We start from the raw sequence: 18,403 nt of genomic DNA on the forward strand, positions 1-18,403 counted from the left end.
TTTCAAACAGCCATTGATTTTTTCGCCAAGCTTATTACCTGAAGCGGAACTTTGTGTGATACGAAGAAAAAAACACTTGAAGTTTGTCGTTATATGACAAAGGATCTTTTGTTTTATGTGAAAATAGAGAATGAACTATACAAAGCCCCTTGGAGAACGATTCCCCAAGAGGTTTTCGGTTTAAATCGATTTATAGAAAACGGGTTATTCAAAAGATGGCTGAGATTTGCTGAAAGTAACGCAAAACTATCAACATTTCAAAAAATTGTTCAGTATGCGGCATGGCGGAGTATAAATATATTTTGGTTACATCATCCTCTACATCATCAGACCTTAGCTCGTGGCAGAATTTGGAGGTTCGGTTCCATTCTCGTCCCAAGAGATGCCTTTCTCTCTTAATCGGCAGGCCAAGAGCAAAAGGTGACTTGACAAACTGACGTCAGTTTTTGATGAGTCTGTCCTGTTATTGATCATGAATTTCGTCATAACATTGTCAAACCAGCCGTGGATTCACGAGGCGACAGCCGAGTGGATCCGCAGACTACTTTGACAATGTTTTGACGAAATGTATGGGCAATAACAAGACAGACGCATGACACAATGACCTCAATTTTCGTTTTACACTAACAAAAAGGCCAATGAGCGCGCGAGAATTTCTGCGGTTATTGTGAAAATACGATTTGATTGGCTAGTGTTTTGTAATAAGATTTTCTTAAATTGAATGCTTGTTTCCTTCTCAGATGTATCCAGTGGTTTATTTCTAACTAAACTGTTCGATTAGAGAGTACCAACAGACCTTTAGAGATTTCGTCAAAGGGAATATCTTTAACAACGGAAGAGGCTTACATATGATTCGTTATTGAGGACTTAACTGAGGCCAGTTTTAAGTTTCCTGTTTTAGTTCCTCTAATCTAATTTTCGGGTATGAAACCAGCGTCGAATTATTGAAAATCTGTCACCAAAGCCACGTTTTCCTCTTGCCAAGTCCCCGTCGGCTAAGAGAGACAGGTGGCTCTGGGCACGAGAATGCTTGTGACTCTCCTCCAGTCGTCCGTGCTAAACGTTCCCCGCAACACCAACTAATTTATCACTTTCAGTGAAAGAGAGAGGGGTGTTCAACGGGAAAATCCTATCACAACTCGTTTCACACGTGCGGCAGATTTGTCTGGAAATGCATCACTCAATTTCAGCTTTAACCAACCCCCACCCCTCTCCGGGATAAGTTACCGTAGGGCATTCGCTCACATTTCGTATCCGGGGGCATTAAGCCAGGGGTGGTCTGCGATTCGGGAGAGATGGGCACTGCTGGAATTGAGCATTTTTAGGAGAGTCATCGGCTTAATATATCTACGTTTTCCCATTACAATGAGTACGTGATTCCCAGCGACAGAAGCAACATGTCTTCCCCAGTCTTTCAAGTATCATCTCTTTCGGAAGTCCTCCATTGCGTGCCCCTGTTTTCGGGGCTTTAAACTTTAATTACCCGCAGTTAACGTTGAAAAATTCTTGGTACTTTACGTTGTACGATTGTCGTTCAAGTGCGCAACAACGATGCATGGGGTCTGCTATTAATTTTTTTCGCATTTCAAACTTCAATTATTTCTGCTGTGCGAGATTTGCGCCTTTATAAATCTTCTAGGATGAAGATAAACAAAGTCGTGTTTTTGATGTCAAATATTTTTTGTTCAGTTTTTCTCGTTCCCGAGGAGATACACTGCCTAGCATGGAATGTGTTAATATGTAAGTCTACAATTTGCTTGTGATCTGTGTATGCGTTCAATTATTTCCAACGAAGTAATTTTCTCAGTTTTCTAGTAATTTTTCAAGGCCCAGTTGCTTCTGACGATTTTAAAGCGCGTTTTCGAGGAGTTGAAATTGTGGAGAAGATATTGTCAGCAATTTAAAAAAAGTCAACTACTATCGAGGAAGAAATTTTCTCGTAAAGAAAAATCGTATTGTTACTTACCTAATATTCAAATTTGGTCTGTTATCATTGGGTGACAACGAAATTTGCATTTAAATACTATTTGCGCGTAGTAACTTTATTTAGGTTTGACTTTCAGATAACTTAATAGTTAACGCGAACCGTTTACAACACAAAACGAGGATGTAAATTTCTCCCCAATTATTCGCAACTCGAATGAAAATTCTGAAGCCGCGGAGAAATCAAGTTGGTGTTCATGGAGTGAAAAGTAAGTCTTGTTTGTTTCTGTTGTTTGGCTATGTGACTCTGTGTTTCTTGTGTCATATTAATTTGGAGTTAATTGCCTCGTGTGACGGATATTTGGCGAGCAGGAGTTTCAGAACTGACTGGAATGTGTTTGTATCTTTAAACAGATGCGGATGAAAACTACACGGGCAAAGTACAGCTCGCTAATTAGAATTCATCGACGGATCGCTCATTGCTGTTAAATTGTATGGTCTTCGCTCGGTAGAGCGGCAACACCGTCCTTCAACAAGTGTTTAAGTTACAGGTACGCAAAAAACTCGGTAACTTGTCGACAAGATTTGAGCGTAAATTGACTTCAGCTATCACCGAAATGTTCGATTATGTTTGCGACGCGAGATTCAGTTTAAAATGATCAGATTGCGTTGTGAATATGTAGCGAAAACTGCGTTTCCGTCATGCGGCGTTTTGTGTATAATACAGATTGCTTTCTTTTATGCCATTTAGTCTCCCGCTTAGGATCTTTCTTTGTTTTGATTCTCTCACTTCGCGGTTGGTATATATTAGCTAGGGTGATGTTTTTTTTTGTCTCTCGCTGATAGATCTTGACGGAAGTTTTGAACACTCGTCTTGGTAAACATTGCCAAAGGTGCTCTTGAGCCGAGTACAAAACACGAGAGCATCTGGTATGATACACTCAGCAATATCCTACCAATCAATCTGTTATTGTTCTTGACGTCGTTGAAGGTTGTCGGTCAATCGGTCGGCTGGACAGTCTGTAATTTATGACTTTTATGATGTTAGTTACGGAAAGAAAAGTCGTGTAAAACGTTGCGCCATGGAACAGTTTCTTTGTTTAACAAAAACAAATATTTCTGTTGAGCGACAATGCACCCTAGAGTGTCAGTGAAGAATTAATCATTTGATCTCGCTCTCGAAGGGATAAAGCAACAAACAATAGTTAGTACAATTTAATCTTACTTTCTTTCTTTCCTCGCGAGAGGTTTAAGAGTGTCAACAATAACATTTTATGAAACCGAGGAAGTAATTTAGAATCAGTGAGTTAGATGAAGTTTTCAGATTTACGCCGACAAAGCACTTGCAACATACACCCGTGGACTGTGCTTCAGTTTCACCTAGTGTCAGACGTTTTTGTATAAATCTGTAATACTTCTATGGAATTCATGAACCTTTTGAAGAAGATAAACTGATTTCTTAAAGCGAGCTGTTTTTTGTGTACTAAATTTGACTAAATTTAATACACAAAAAACCAGATCGGTTTAAGAAAATTTCTTCAAGATGTCTATTGCCGATCGTTATATCAATTCACGTATATTCATGTACACTTGTAAACTTGTCGAGTTACTACTGAACACCTTACGCTGCCTGACCTGATTCGCTGTTTAATGTTTTCACGAAACGTCTAATAGTATCATAGTAAAATTTATACCAGCTTGAAAAATTGAAACTTGATTAATGTAAATAAGTTTTAACTTAACACAGTACTAAAACAAACACTCATTTCTGGTTTGATAATCAATACACGCATTCATGTCCATCAAGCATAGTAGACTGTTATTTACTGTAAGTTTTTAAAGTAGCTAGCTTGACCGCCGTGGCTCACATGACTTTTCGAGCTCTAGTTCTTCTTTCAGTAGGGAATCAACGCTGGTCTTAGACTCAAAAATGCGTTTTAACCCAGTTGCGTCTCACGTGCTCTCTGGTGGCGCGTGGTAGCTTCTTTAGAAAAAAATAGTTGTTTTACCCTTTTCGGAAGGCGGTTGTGTGAACAGGAGAAATCTTTCCATTCGCCTTGAGGTCGGCATGTGGTAATGCCTCTCCAGGCGTACAACGTGAAGTTTCGGTAGGATGTTTTATGAAATTATTTTTTCTCGGGAAAGTCTGCAAACAAAAAAGTTGTTGTTACACTGTTGTCATAAAGAAGTAACCCTGGATTCTTTCAGTCATCCGAGACTAAACCTGCTGCGTTAAGTGTTCAAGATATTTGCCAAACGCAAAAAGCTTATATAATAACTTTTAATCTTGCTAATCCCACTAGGAAGTGTTCCATCGCTATTTTTCTATATGTTAGAAAAGTTGCTTTTGTTTATTTTGTGGGTAGGCCATAATTTGGGTCATAATTAAAAGTAAAACTTTTGCGAAGTATAAGAACTTATTATAATGACTTATTACCGTAGTAAAACCGTTCCCCAAGTGAGCACAATTTCATCTCACTATTAAAAAGATCTAACATCGTGAGGTGTAACGCAATTCTAGATGAGAAGTAAGCTGTGCAAAATGTATATTTTGAATGGCATTCTTTGGAGTCAATTTCTGTGAGCTTGCTAAATGTATGATTAAAGTTGCATTGCCTTGGTGATCTAAACAATTTACCAGTCAGTAATTTGTTTTTGTTGTCATATTGAATCTCCTCCGCATGTGGTTATTACATGGCAAGCTTGTTTATGGCCTGAGGGTCTACCTTTGTTGTAGAACGAAATACTGTTTGTATAAACATTATGCTTACTGCACGAAAAAATCAATCATCTTCTCTTTTAATTCTTTAGTTTTTTTAAGCCTGTTTTGATTTTAATCAAACGATCATTACAAAACACCCCGAGTTTTATTCAATCAAACCTTAACTCAATGTGAACAATATTTTAAGCTAGGAAATGACGGAGTGCCTTGCAACAAAATGCAGCAAACTTTCCCCTCATAGGATAAAAACTTTATATGCTCCTAATGTATGGTAAAAAGATCTTCCCAATTTTGTCGAGCGATCTATTCTCTGATCTGCTGAAATCAGCATAGTTCGCCAAGTTAAAACAATGCATTACTTACTTTGTTGTATCAGTTTTACTTTACCGACGAAGACCATAAGAAAGCAACGTCAATGCCACTTTGATAAGATAAATTTTTTCATGATCTCTCTCTTCTACACGATTGCATGGCTGTACCAAAGACCGGGTCTTGCGCAACTCGCGAAAAGAGAAGATAAGAGCGCGAAAAACTTTTGGAGACACGTTTCTTTGGATTGAACAAATGAAATGGTTGGTGTATACTACTCGCCGTGGGGCCTTGTGATAACATAACAAAACACAATCAGAAAGAACAACACAACATCGGTGAACATCACTGCTTTTTTAGTCACGAAATGACCGTTGCGTTAGAAGCAGGTTTTTCGTCCATGATTCAGATTCTGTAGATTTAGCTTTTGTTTTGCTCATTTTCCTAGATAGGGACGTCTAGTCCGACAACAGACTGAAAGCCGCAACGAAAATATTTAGTGTGCTACTTTACGTGGTCGAGTGTCAGCGATGTTGTTTCCTCCGCATGTGGTTATTACATGGCAAGCTTGTTTATGGCCTGAGGGTCTACCTTTGTTGTAAAACGAAATACTGTTTGTATAAACATTATGCTTACTGCACGAAAAAATCAATCATCTTCTCTTTTAATTCTTTAGTTTTTTTTAAGCCTGTTTTGTTAGTCTTAAATCGATAGGCACCTGTAAAATGTCGCAACAGGAGAAGTTTTCTTGGCGATAGATTTGCGTGCACAAGTGCTCGCCTGCTGATCGGTTAGGTTTCCTAAAAATAAGTAAAACGGAGAGCTCTCTCAAATTCTGCATTTGGAAGACTTCAGATAAGGAATCGCTAGCAAATCGAGCGGATTAAACTAATTTTTTTTTTTTTTTTTCACGAGATAAAACTTTCATTTTGCTAAAAGCGTTTGGCCACAGAGCCGTCATAGAAAAGGTTTATGTGATAATTGCTATACAGATATTATGTCGTGCGAATGAATGCTAAGGTCAGTGAATTTGTGCGAAAATATTGTCATTGTTTTTAATGGAAAGTGATTCGCCGTTATCGCCTGCCGGTTGTTGTTATCACTCTAGCTAATTCTCGAGTTTGAGTATTTTTTTTTTTTGATTTGGAGATACTTTAACACCGAACCTAATAATCATCAGAGTTGTTAGTTCTCAGAAGCATGCGGTTGGCGAAGGTCAAAAAGCACTAAAAGCCCTGAAAATTTGCGTCTACTGATAACAATAATTAATCTAAGATTGATTCATAGAAGGTGGTTTGCAACCATTCTGACAAAGACCCTGGCGGCCATTTTGGATAAGAGGAACAATAAAGGCAGTAATGGTCATCCAACATGGCGGCGGTGACGTCAGTTCTAAAGGAACTAAAATGTATGTTTTCCTGCCGCCGGATGGCTGACAGCGAACGCGCTATTTTTAACCGACTTTGACAGATTCTCAAGTCTGTGTTTTGTTCTTGTATGCAGATATCTTTAGTTTATCAAAGTACCTGACATTTACTTCCGTGCTTTTCACTGTCGATTGTTTCCTCAACGCTGCTATTGTTTGAAGAAAGTCTTTCCTCAGTTTACACAGAAGAAGTTAACGGAAACCTGGGAAAATGTTTTCTTTAAAGGCGCAAAGGAATTCGCACCAACCTTTTTAGTCTATTTAAAATACAGTAAGTTTAAAAACTAAAAATGTGAAGAGATACGCTTGAAAGCTTGGGGTTAAAAAACGTCATTGGCGGCTCACCATTTTAAGGATCGTTTATTCGACGTTTTATAAGAATCGAAAGAAATTAACTTTTTTTACTGAACAATTTCTAAGCATGTTTCATTAAGCAAGTTTTGGTGCGAATAGTGTTTTTTTTTTCAGTTTTTCTGACTACGGTTATAAGAGTACATCCAATATCGGGTTGTGACGGACGGAAATAAGAAACTGAGATATCGTCCTAATGGAAGGCGCTCCCTTAAGGCGGCTCTGTATTTTTGCAAATGTTTTCATTTTTAATTCATTTCGGTCTAGGTCACGATAAGTCATACCAACTTTCTAATAGGTTCCTGTCACGTGTCATCGAAATATTATGGGACCATTCTGAGATCCTAGCAAGTGGTCGATGTGATTTACAGTGTAAAATCAAGGAAACATTGTTAATACGGGGCTTAAAACCCGACCTAAATGAAAACATCGGTAGTGCAAAACTCTTTCTTCATTAATTCACGCCGGATGTGGTTTCTTTTGTTCATTGTTGTCTAGCTAGTTACCAATACCTCGCTTTAGTTTTAGTCTTTTTAATCTTGTCATATTTTGTAACCGTCACTTCTGAAGATGTATGTTGTAGCATACGAAACGTCAAGTTTATTATACCATGCGAGACCTGTTTGTTATGTCTGTAACCGCTGTTTGTTTTTTCTTTCTCCTGAAATGGTTTGGTTTCTTTGTATCAGGTCTCGTTATGTGTTCGTGCCACGCATTAAAAGGGGATAAATCCACTTAGCAATGTTCCTCTCACAATGCCTCTTTCCGCCCAGAAGTATGAATGTGTATAAAGGGACTGATATAGCAAAAGCTGACAAAATACTCTGGAATGGGGGTGGGGAGGGATAACATGGCATCCAGGGGAAATAGCAATTCCTATAGTCACACCGAACTGGATTGAAACGAACTCCTTTAGCTTAGGACGGCCAACTTGAAAATCGCATAGGATGATATTATAAGTAAAACAAAACAACACTGTTTAAAAGGCTCAGTGCTCATATGGAAAGTTGAATTCTCATGTCAGATAACTTCAGCAGTAATAAACTATACAAAGCAGTCGTTTGAAATCCTCCAATTTTGTTGTTCAACTTTCTTTTCCTATCACCAAAATGGCATCAAGAAAATATTCTGGCAAATTATTCAAGCATTAATATCGCGAGTCACAAAATATGACCATGAATTCCACAAAATATGGCACTCAATTCCAGACGGCAATATATTTGGAAATCAAGGTGTTTTAATGCTAACTGGTTACATTTACATGACAAAAGCAGAGACGTCTTTATCAAAGCAAGATCACCTCCAGCCTGGCTTTCATTCATGGGCCAGGTCACTGAGCACACAACTGTAAAATGGCCTATTACGCGTTCGGACCTGTAGCTACCTGTGTAGTCCCGTTCGATTTCTGAGAGTCAAAGAATACAATTTTATGCGTTTTCAGACGATTGTCGCTACTTAGCCGTTAACTGATGTACGTTTCATACAAATACATACATGCATGTTTATTCAAATTTCTTATATACAAAAAACGTACATAACAAGTTATTAGTTCGCTGGGTGACACTTAAGTTAAGGACACTGCAAGAACTTTAGATTTAATGACAGAATATAGCGAGTACAGTACTTCGGAAGCGAGACAGTTCAATTCAAGAATCTATATTGCATTGTCTGAGGGCGCTACCTCGTCTCGAGGTACCGCTCTCTGGTTGGAACGTGGTGCGGACTGATTTGCTCTCCTGTCGCGTTCTGAAAGTCGGACACGTTCAGCGTTTTGTCGCCTTATCATCAAAAACCGTGCACTCTGTTCCCGGTGTTCACCAGCGAAACGCAACGACGCCCGGGAGAGGAGACAGCCGAGGGTGCATTCAGGGCTATATCGTGAATTTTCGTATATGCCGTGACAGATTTTACAATTAATATCCAAATAATGATCGGGAATAGCCTTTGAAACATTTATTGGTCATTAAGAGTATTCGAGGTTGACCCTGTCACTCTGTCAGTTGTGCTTGCCTTCATGAGTGTCATGAAGATATTCCGTCGACAAAGAGTGTCTTCCACTTCCGCTTTTTTTCCTGTTAGTGTCAGTCTAAGCGTCTCCGAGCGAATCAGTGACACCAAACACCTAATCAATCGCGATCTAATGTCGTGATGGATGTCAAATTTGGCGATGATTGCCATATACGGATGTATTTTGTTACGCCTGAGTGCGCTATCAAATTTGCGCGGGAACATTTTATAATATGGACATTCTCTTATAGTCTTTAGCGAATACCTTCATCAAATAGACAAGTAAATGAAAGCGAGGACCTTATTTTCCAGTAAAACAATTCTTCTCTCTTGACCGGCAAAATCCCAGGTGCAATTTGACTTTCGGATGTTTTTTTGCGGTAATTTTGCAAGGCATCCCAGTTTGAAAAGAAATTCGTTCAACTGACACGTGTAATGCAGTAATGCAGCAAAATTCAACTGAATGAATATTCAATTGGATTGTGATCTATTACTGAACGTTGCCGAGAACGTATCAACTCCTGGTTGAAATTTCATATATCTTTGAATTGTGAATGAATAATATGATAGAAATAACTCTAACTTATACTTAAGTGTAGGTGTGTTGGTCGACTTCGAAAAATTACCGAAACGTGTAGCATTTATTTTTGTCGCAAAGTATTTGTTGTCCGTCGTAAAAGTCTTATTTATTTTCATATGTTCTTTTTTTTACGACAGAATGCATCTCTGCGCGGAATACTCTCTACGGAGATTAAGGTAAGCAAGAAGAAGGAACTAGATGTTTTCAACTTGATACGCGTGCAGATTTTTAATGTTGTTTGAAAAGATAGGGTTTCAAAATAACAGGAGCATCATGTTAGAAAAGTGGAGTCTTTTCACCACGAAATTTGGAAAAATGATGTGGTTCTTGATAGCAAAACCTTTCGTCTTGTTTGCGTCGAAATTGAAATATTGTCTTAACTCATAAGCATCTCCTTGAGTTATTTTTATTGCGATTGTCTGCCATGGCAGAATATTAACATATTGAATATTTGTTGTCGTGCTTTTCGCCTGGTCATTCTTCGTGATTTTCCTGCTTCCCGCCCCATTTCTTGCGGTTTTTCTTCTCGTTCTAATTTTGTTTTACGCTTGTAGTTGACTAAAAAGTCATTAAAATTTTAATTTCAGGCCCTTTTTTTCTGCGTTTGAAATTCGCGAAATTTAATTAGCGGCAACTTTTTTTTTCGGTGATGACGGGTAGAGGTTTGCCATTTGTTATGTGGCATAATTGCACTGGATGGTAAACTTGTTTCAGCCGGCCCAGTTGTTACGTAGAAGAGCGCACAGTTTTGTTAAAATCTACGGAATCTTTTCCCGTGTTGTTAAAAATTATTGCAATTTCCCTGGATCATTCACGGCCATTTACATGACGCATCGCAACTCATTTCCGGCGCGAAACGGTATCGTCAAGGCAAGGATAGTTTTAATTTTGCGCTGAAAACAAATTGCAGTCGCTTTGAAAAGAAAAAGGCAGGAAATCAGGAAATAAGAGAGTTATTGCGTGGCTCGTATCTTGCAAAATAGATTAGTTTATTAATGTCATGAATCTCTTCGGGGATTCTGTTGAATAGTATCGCGCCCCAATCAAAAGCTAATTTGCGTTTTCAAGTCTGTAGCAACAACAATACCATAAATGTTTGGTGAGACAAGTTTTGTGATAAAACGTGTACCGCGGAGTTTTATCTGCGCATTTTTATGATGTGATCTTAATTTTCCTCACGACCTCAAATAGAATCTAGCACGTTTCTAAGAAAGGGCAAATAAACCAACTAACAACTTCCTACGCAATCGGAACTCGTCGAGATACCAGAACTGAGTAAGAGGCCAAGTTTTGCCACTAGCAGACTTCACACATTTGCATCTCGTGATTGTTTTGTTGCTGTTTGACCTTTCGTATTAGTTAATGAAACGAATGTACGCTTTAAGTTGTCCATTTCTCACTTAAAAATAAAGCCCTGCACAATTCTTTGGAGATAACACGACTTCAGCAGGAATTATGCTTGCAAAATGTTGCTCTGTGAACAGATGTTGCACAATGTTCACCCGCGACGACGGAAAAACGAGTTTTCATATCTATCGCTTTTCTTTCTATTGTAATTCGCGTCGAGTAATAAACGAGTCGCTCACAGCGGCAAAATGGCCGCGAAGTTCTTCACTGACTTTCAAGGAGATTTCCATTAGGGTAAAAATCCAAATTATCTCGTTGAATTGTTTTTGAGAAGGCCGCCGTATAACGCGGGTTTCGTTTGAATGATGGGTTATTTTTTGGAGTTTAAACACAAGTTAGGCCTTGAGGTGGCAGATTGTCAGGTCCATGTCTTATTATAATAATGGAAAGGAGCGAATTTAAATATCAATAGCCAGTGAAGCCTTTCTTGCTTGTAGCAGGTGTGTTATCGACTGATTAATATGCGTACTTCGCCACGGTACTTTTTGTTATGAGAAGTCGAGGCCATGGACCATAATTTCTGAACGAGCTGGTTACCGCTAGCGACGTCCGTTTAAAAGGGGGAGGAAATAGAAAAAAAACTGTCGCTTTGACATCATTGGCTGTAGGCTGATGAGTTTGTTTGGTAGTGAGTCATCAGAAGTAACGATCACCTTGTCAATTTATGCGCTCGTTTATTTGGGTCTGTACGATGTGGGATTGTGAGAAGCCACACTAGCTGAGGCAACATTATGCCGTTTGTTAACATCGGTTATTGAGACCGCTTGTGTTCCGCGAAGTTTTCGTTCGCCCGCTCAAAGTTCTTCGCCGTTCACCATTTTGAAATGCGGACAGGCAGTCTTGAGGTAATATCTGGTGCTTTCTACAGGGATGGATAAGGATAAAGATGCAGCAACAGCAGCAAAGAAGACAGGCGACTCGTCCCTGGAAATGCCAAACGCGGCAGATAATGAAAGATTGTCCTATTTGTCCCAAAAGGCGCGCTCCATGTCTTTGTATGGAAGTCAATTTCTTCAAGAAGCGAGAAGTCCCACACATGCCTTGTTTTGCTTGTCAGAGACAAACCCGATCCGTGAACTATCGAAATCCATCGTGGTGTCGAAATATCCTTTTTGTACGATTAAATACTGTTTATAACTAGCAGGGTTAAGTATTTATAAGTTGTATTCTTTAAGGTGATCCCCATAAAGTGAGCCTAAAGGGGCTCGATAGTTCGTCCTAAATAGTTCTCTGTTTTATTGTATATAGATATAATACATATAGCTGCAGTTAAGCCCTAGGCTGTTAATCTGTAGAACTGAGCTCTATATGATCCTTAACCTATCTAACAGTGTTTGAATATTTTATTTTGCTTGCTATCGGAGCCAACTGTATCGTGCTGGCCTTAAACACTCCACTTCCTAATAACGATCGCACAGACATGGCCCAGCAACTGGTGAGTGTGGCAGCGAGAAAACGGCAATATCTAATTATTTTACCTTCTTTTGAAAACGTAGGGCTTCCGAGTATCGAGCAATTCGTGTTTTACTCTGCTGTCTTTGTTGTTTTGCTGTAGGAAGACGCAGAATATTATTTTGTGGGGATATTCTGTGTCGAGGCGCTGCTTAAGATAATGGCCTTTGGCTTCGTGCTTCACCCGGGTTCCTATCTTAGAAATGGCTGGAATATTTTGGACTTCGTCGTTGTTGTGGTTGGGTAAGTTACCTCTCAACATATGGCTAGTTAGTCGCCTTGTACACTCGCACTTTTCACTTATGTATGGCGTTAAACGAAAATTTGAAAGTTGTTTGTTTTTGTTATTTATTTAGCCATAATTTTTTCAATCCATGAACTTTTTGCATAGAGATTTACTGCTGAAAATTCAAAGCTGAATGCCCGTCCATGTGGAGGAAAATTTTCTGCTTTACGGCATTTTGTTCCGAGTTGCTCTTTCAACAGCCTTTCGACGTTGCTAGTTTTAAAAGCCATGTAATCATACTGAATCGTAATCATTGAGAAGTTGAAGTTCCTTTCACGCACGCGCATAGCTCCAGCGACGAGTGAATGATTACGGCACAATTTTTTTTTCCACTGTAAATTGCTCGGAATTCCTTTTTCTCCTCACTGTTGTTATTAATTAAAATCTCCAGCAAAACACGAATTGTGTTCCTCGTGATAACAATATCGTTTTTCCACGGATGAAAGTGAATTCAAAAAGTTGTACTCAAAATATACGCGGTTTGTTTTGTTATGCGGGGTAAAAACATATTTTGTCTCGCGGAAGTTGTTTCGATTCGAGCCGAATTTGAACTCTTTCAGACGGATCAAATTTGAACTTTGAATTAGCGAGGTTATTTCGACCTTCTGCTAAGGAATTGTCGCTCGGGCGGGAAAAAAACTAACGGAATGATAACGTTTTTAAACCAAGATGTCGGGCGATTTAATGTTTTCGTGAAAATGGCGTCGCTGTTCCTGATCTCGTTTTTGACATAACGAGATCCAACATAAAATTGCTGAAACAGTGCTGTAACAGCTGCGTGCAAACTGTGTCAAATGTCGTACCATTCGCGCAACTGCGAATCATTGAAAACATTTCGACGGATCAAGTCAGTCTTTCGCCAAAGACATTTGTCGTTTGATATGTATATAGTGTCGCTCAAGTCGATCAGTTGTGTCGTTGTTCTTTTGTTGTGTTTTCATTATGGCTTCATCATGCGGACTTGCGATAAATTTTTAAACACCAGCACTTTATGTTTTATGTGACTTTTTGTTCGTTAGTCTGTGAAAATCAAACACAAGAAAGAATCACGAGATACTTCTTAGTGGAACGCAATATTCCGTGTTTTTACTTCGCTTCTCAGTGATTCATGTGTTGTCACTAGCGATCGCTTTCTACAAAAACATGAACGAAGTGTTAAGGTAATGTAAAAAAAATAATCCATTTATTCATATATGTTAACATTTACGAACGCATTCAATCCAATATTTGACCATGTTCTTTTCGATCCAATAACCTTTAACATGTCTTGTAAATTCCTTTATAAACTAAAGCTGAAACATTTTGCTCATAAATTCAGTTTGAATGTTTTACTGCGACGATCATGAGAACGCTCACGAAATGCCACTAAAGAAATTTCTGCTCTGTATTAAACGTGACTGGTTTGGAGATTGTTTTATCCTAGTAAGCTACCCCGGACTTTGGACAAAAAAGGACTTCAGTTCCAGAGGCCCACGCTTTTTCATGCCATACACGTATTATTATAGTTCAGCTATCGCGAGGTACAATGATAGAATTTGTCGTTAATGCTATGCTGTTAGATTTAACATGATTCAGCAGGTTTTCACAGCAAATTGCAATGTTTGAGTAAATGTTAAAGCCTTTGCTGAGAAACACGTTTCGTGTCTGAAGTTGACATTCGATGGCTTCATTCAACGCTAGAAAAAAAAAAAACCTTGCATGAACGACACGAAATGTTTATGATATACACAGTGGAAATGACTAACGAAGCTGATTAGCGTCATTAGCTCCTAGCACACTAAGCGAAACCGTTGCCCGAACATGAAGACTCATTGTTAGGTCGACTAATATCGTTCAATTTACCTTGGCATTGATTGCTAACATTTTTTTGTATTTAGCCACGGAAAAGAAGTCTTAACTATACAGATGGTTGCATGTCATGTCACCCAATTTTCAAATTCAGAAGCTAAGTTTCGATTATTGAAATATCTCGAGTTATCCATGCATACTATTAAGGACACGGCATTTGTCTATTCAGTTGTCTGTTCACATCATTGTTTGCGTTTTATTTTATTACACTAGAGGCTCAGTTCAAGGTCGTGTAAGACTAAAAAACCCAGGGACAAAACAGGAAAATAAGTGTTTTCTTACCCGGCAACGAAAAGCTGCCGGTAAATAGCTCTTATTAGGACACAATTGATTCATGTAATGGCGTTTTAAGTCACACGATTAAGATGGCTCATTCAGTTCTATTCGTTAACGGAAGCTTGAAGCTGGGAATATGTATTAAAGTTATTTTGATTCAGTCACTTTACCTTATGAGGAAGAAAAAGACGTAATATATTATATTAAGAACGTTAAATTAGCATTTAGGCCAGTGGGTTCTTTATAATATATGTTGAAGGAAACGAAATCTTGTGATGTCGGAGTGTGGGCTTTTGTTTGTGTTTGTCTTTATATCGGGCTCAGCTCCTTGTGAAGTATAAGTCGTAGATGGTCTGGATGAGGTTAAACGGACAGCTGAGAATTGGTGAAAATTGTAAACTGTTGGTTGAAAAAATGGAATGAGACTTAAACCATGGTTAGTCCCTCCACTAACTAGGCTTAAACCGACAGCTGAGCCGGAAAGCGCCAAAAATATAACTGATCACTGAGATTCTAGCAGTCCGTGTGATAAATACGATGATATTAAGTGTACTAAATCACAAACCTAAAACAAGATTGCGACAATCCTTTGCTAAAAACAAGCAAATCAGTCTTAAAGATGCAAAACACTGTTACTGTAAACGTGCCGAGTGGGTGAAGTGATCCTGGCAGCTTTTAAGGTTCTCCAGAGTTGCACGTGACGAGTATGATCCCACGCGCTTGTTTGATCGCTTGCGGCTGATTCCACTGATCGACTTCTGCAAACGCGGGGGTTCCATGACTTCATGCCACGAGGATTTGACTTGTAGTGTGGGCGCCAAATTGTTATACAGATTCATCGAAAGCTTATGCAAGTTGGTCAACTTCACTGAATAACTTTAAATGAGGGCGGCACTTTTCAAAGTTCGTCCCTTATTGAGTAATTGTCAGCATTCCTTAGGAATGTTAGACAGGGACTGCTTTTTATTCTGTGGCATTCTATATGCATTTTGCATTCCGTAGAGCAGCTGTTCTCTTTATCTTACGCTTTTATGCCCTCTACTGACCGCGGCACGTTCAAACACAATGTTATTTCTGTTCCTTTCTTTGCCTTCTTGAATGCCACTGTACGGCCAGTGAAATTTAAGAATCCTCACCTCAACAAGTTTATAAGGTTGTTTTCCAAGTTCATAATAAAGAACATGTCAAAAGCTTGGATAAGAATTCTTTCGTTGGAAGCTCGTCTAAAATCGGTACACCAAGGAAAAAAGTTAAACATGCAAATGGTTTCAAAGTCATGAAATTTTCTTGACACGTCCGGTTTAGTTTGTTTGTCATATTACTGACGATAAAACACCAAGAATCACTAAAACTGATCAAACCCTTGAGTATTTTAGTCGAATTATTCCTGGAGATCGGTTGTGTTTTATGGTTGCTTGAACTTGTGGTAATGATAAAATATTCCACGAGCGCGCGTTGCGTTGGATAAGAAATGATAGATAGCCTCGTTGACTATCATTATCTCACATCCAACAAGCGCAAGTGATAAAATTGTTTTATTTGAAACGCCCCCAAAATATAGAAAACTAAACTAAAATAAAAATAAGAACGCCTCAAGAAATCACGCGTACGCTTATCACATTTGTAGAGCATGGTATAATTACCATATACCATGATGGCTAAGCCAATGAAAACCCTTGAATTGCATTATGCAATAATCCAGTTTTTATTATAACATAACTGAAGCAAAGCGCGCGCTCTGATTGGTTAATTTAGTGTCTACTATTTGCCCATGGGTGTACGCTGCTGACGTGTGTGCTAATGTTTACAAAGCAAATCTTGTGACAGACATTGTTTCCAAAGTAATGGCCGACGTTCTTCTGCCACAAATGCGAAACTGTCTTCACACTTGTCTGAGGATGAAACTTTTTTTTTTTTTTTTTTTTACTTGTTGAGGGGAACTTCAAAGCTGGTCAACCCAACCTTTTTTTTTTTTTTTTTACTATTGCATACAATACTAACATTACTTACACTACTAAGACTTCTTACAATACTAACATTATCTAAAATACTTACATTACTTACAATACTAATATCAATTACGCCACTACTGACCTTACTTACAATACGACCGTTACTTACACTACGATTACTACTAACACTGCGATTACACACAACAACTACTACAGATGCTCTACCTACACAATTGATAATACGAATCTTACTCTACATTGTACTCTAATTACACAATTACTTTTCGTGTTAACAAGATACTTTATATGAAATTACAATACAGCTATTTGAATTATCATGAATGTACATATAAATTTACATAATTTACAAGCAGCACTTACTCCTTTACAAAAAAAATTGGATTGTTATTCAAAACTAGGTTCCATTTTGCCTGAAAATGTCTTAAGCTTAAAATGCTTTGAGAGGCTATAAGCTTTTCAATTTCATATTTTCTCTTGACCACATCTTCGAAAGGCAAAAAGAGAGGGATTTGTTTATTTTTGCGACAATTCCATAAATAAATTTTACCTAAAATGATAAAGTAGCTGAGCAGGTTAGATCTCTGATCTAATATTCCTAATATAATGTTAATATATTCCAGTTTTATTTGCTCCCTGGTTACTGTCAACCAAAAGTTTCCAAATTTAGTCCAAAATTCTGTTGAGAAGGAGCATCGATAAAAGAAATGTTCTAATGTTTCTCGAGAGGTTTGACAAAACGTACAAAGATCACTTTGAATTCTTCCGATTTTTGGTAATCGGGTATTCAAAAACAAAATGTCGTTTAAAATTTTGAACTGAAAACATTGTACAAATGTTTCAAGAGCAACTGATTTTGCCAGTACAAACGCTTTTCGAGTCTCTTCTTCACTTAGGTTAGAATCTGACATTAGTTTAGAGAACCCTCTTGAATGTTTGGCTTTTTCTTGAATGAGAAAAGCATAAAAGTTTCTACTCTTGCTCTACAGAGGATCAAAATCTTTGTTACCACACTTTAACTCAAATGTATTTAAAACGTTGCTATCGACGATGAGATTCCTTAAATGCTTTGGCACAGAGCAACGAACAGCAGACCACGTCAAGTAATTTGAGCCTATTAGTCCCTTGTCCTTTGCTATGTTAAAGGATTCAACATTGTTCCGAGAATACATTAAGTCGCTGATAAAAATTACCCCAGCATTCATATAGTTATGATAACAGATCGGTTTGCCGTCTATCTTTATATTACAATTATTCCAAATTATAGAGTCAAAAGCTTTAGAATCCGTTGAAAAATTTGAGCGAAATTCAGACCACCACTGCAGCATTTCTAAATACAAAATCGAATTAATATGATAGTCATTAATATTATAGTTGCAGTGAAAAAAGAAAAAACCTCCATAAGGTTTGAGCAGATGTCTAAGATAGCTTTTCCATGGAGACGGTTCAGGATTAAAAATTTTCGAAATCCATGCTAATCTAAGAGACTTAATTGAAGTTTCTAAATCAGTGAGATTTAACCCACCATAGTCAGAACAATTTAATTGTAGCTCTTCTGGTTATTTTATCAGGCCCTTTCCACAAGAATTTATATATTATCGTTTGAATCAGTGATATGAATTCCGAGGGAGGTGAGAGGATAGAAAGTATATATACCAATTTAGGGAGAGGAAGACTTTTAATGATTGATACTTTACCAAATAAAGAGAGACCTCTCCAGCTCCACTGATGTATTTGTTTTTTAATTTCGGCAATCTTGTCGTAAACATTTTTCTGAAAAGACACTTCTTTGTTATAACTGTAGTGTACCCCAAGAGCTTTTACGCTTTTGCACCATTTTAAAGAT

General features: G+C 38.1%; 1 protein-coding gene across 4 annotated transcripts in view; it reads left to right on the plus strand.

The window, feature by feature from the left end:
• Positions 1-2,044: 2,044 nt before the first annotated feature.
• The window catches only part of LOC145489586 (voltage-dependent L-type calcium channel subunit alpha-1D-like), a 59,501-nt gene continuing 43,142 nt past the window's right edge, over positions 2,045-18,403 (plus strand). The window contains exons 1-6 of one of the 4 annotated variants that reach the window (XM_081468573.1): positions 2,045-2,192; positions 2,338-2,474; positions 9,456-9,494; positions 11,594-11,828; positions 12,055-12,160; positions 12,281-12,420. In XM_081468573.1, coding sequence (XP_081324699.1) covers positions 11,596-11,828; positions 12,055-12,160; positions 12,281-12,420 — 479 coding nt within the window. In that variant the 5' untranslated portion in view covers positions 2,045-2,192; positions 2,338-2,474; positions 9,456-9,494; positions 11,594-11,595. Of the gene's footprint in view, positions 2,475-6,940; positions 9,338-9,455; positions 9,495-9,517; positions 11,829-12,054; positions 12,161-12,280; positions 12,421-18,403 lie in introns of those variants that run through there. The other 3 variants (XM_081468598.1, XM_081468591.1, XM_081468581.1) reach the window with 3 other exon arrangements.

The sequence above is a fragment of the Orbicella franksi genome, chromosome 1 (genome assembly GCF_964199315.1).
Source record: "Orbicella franksi chromosome 1, jaOrbFran1.1, whole genome shotgun sequence".
NCBI classification, from domain to species: Eukaryota; Metazoa; Cnidaria; class Anthozoa; order Scleractinia; family Merulinidae; genus Orbicella; species Orbicella franksi.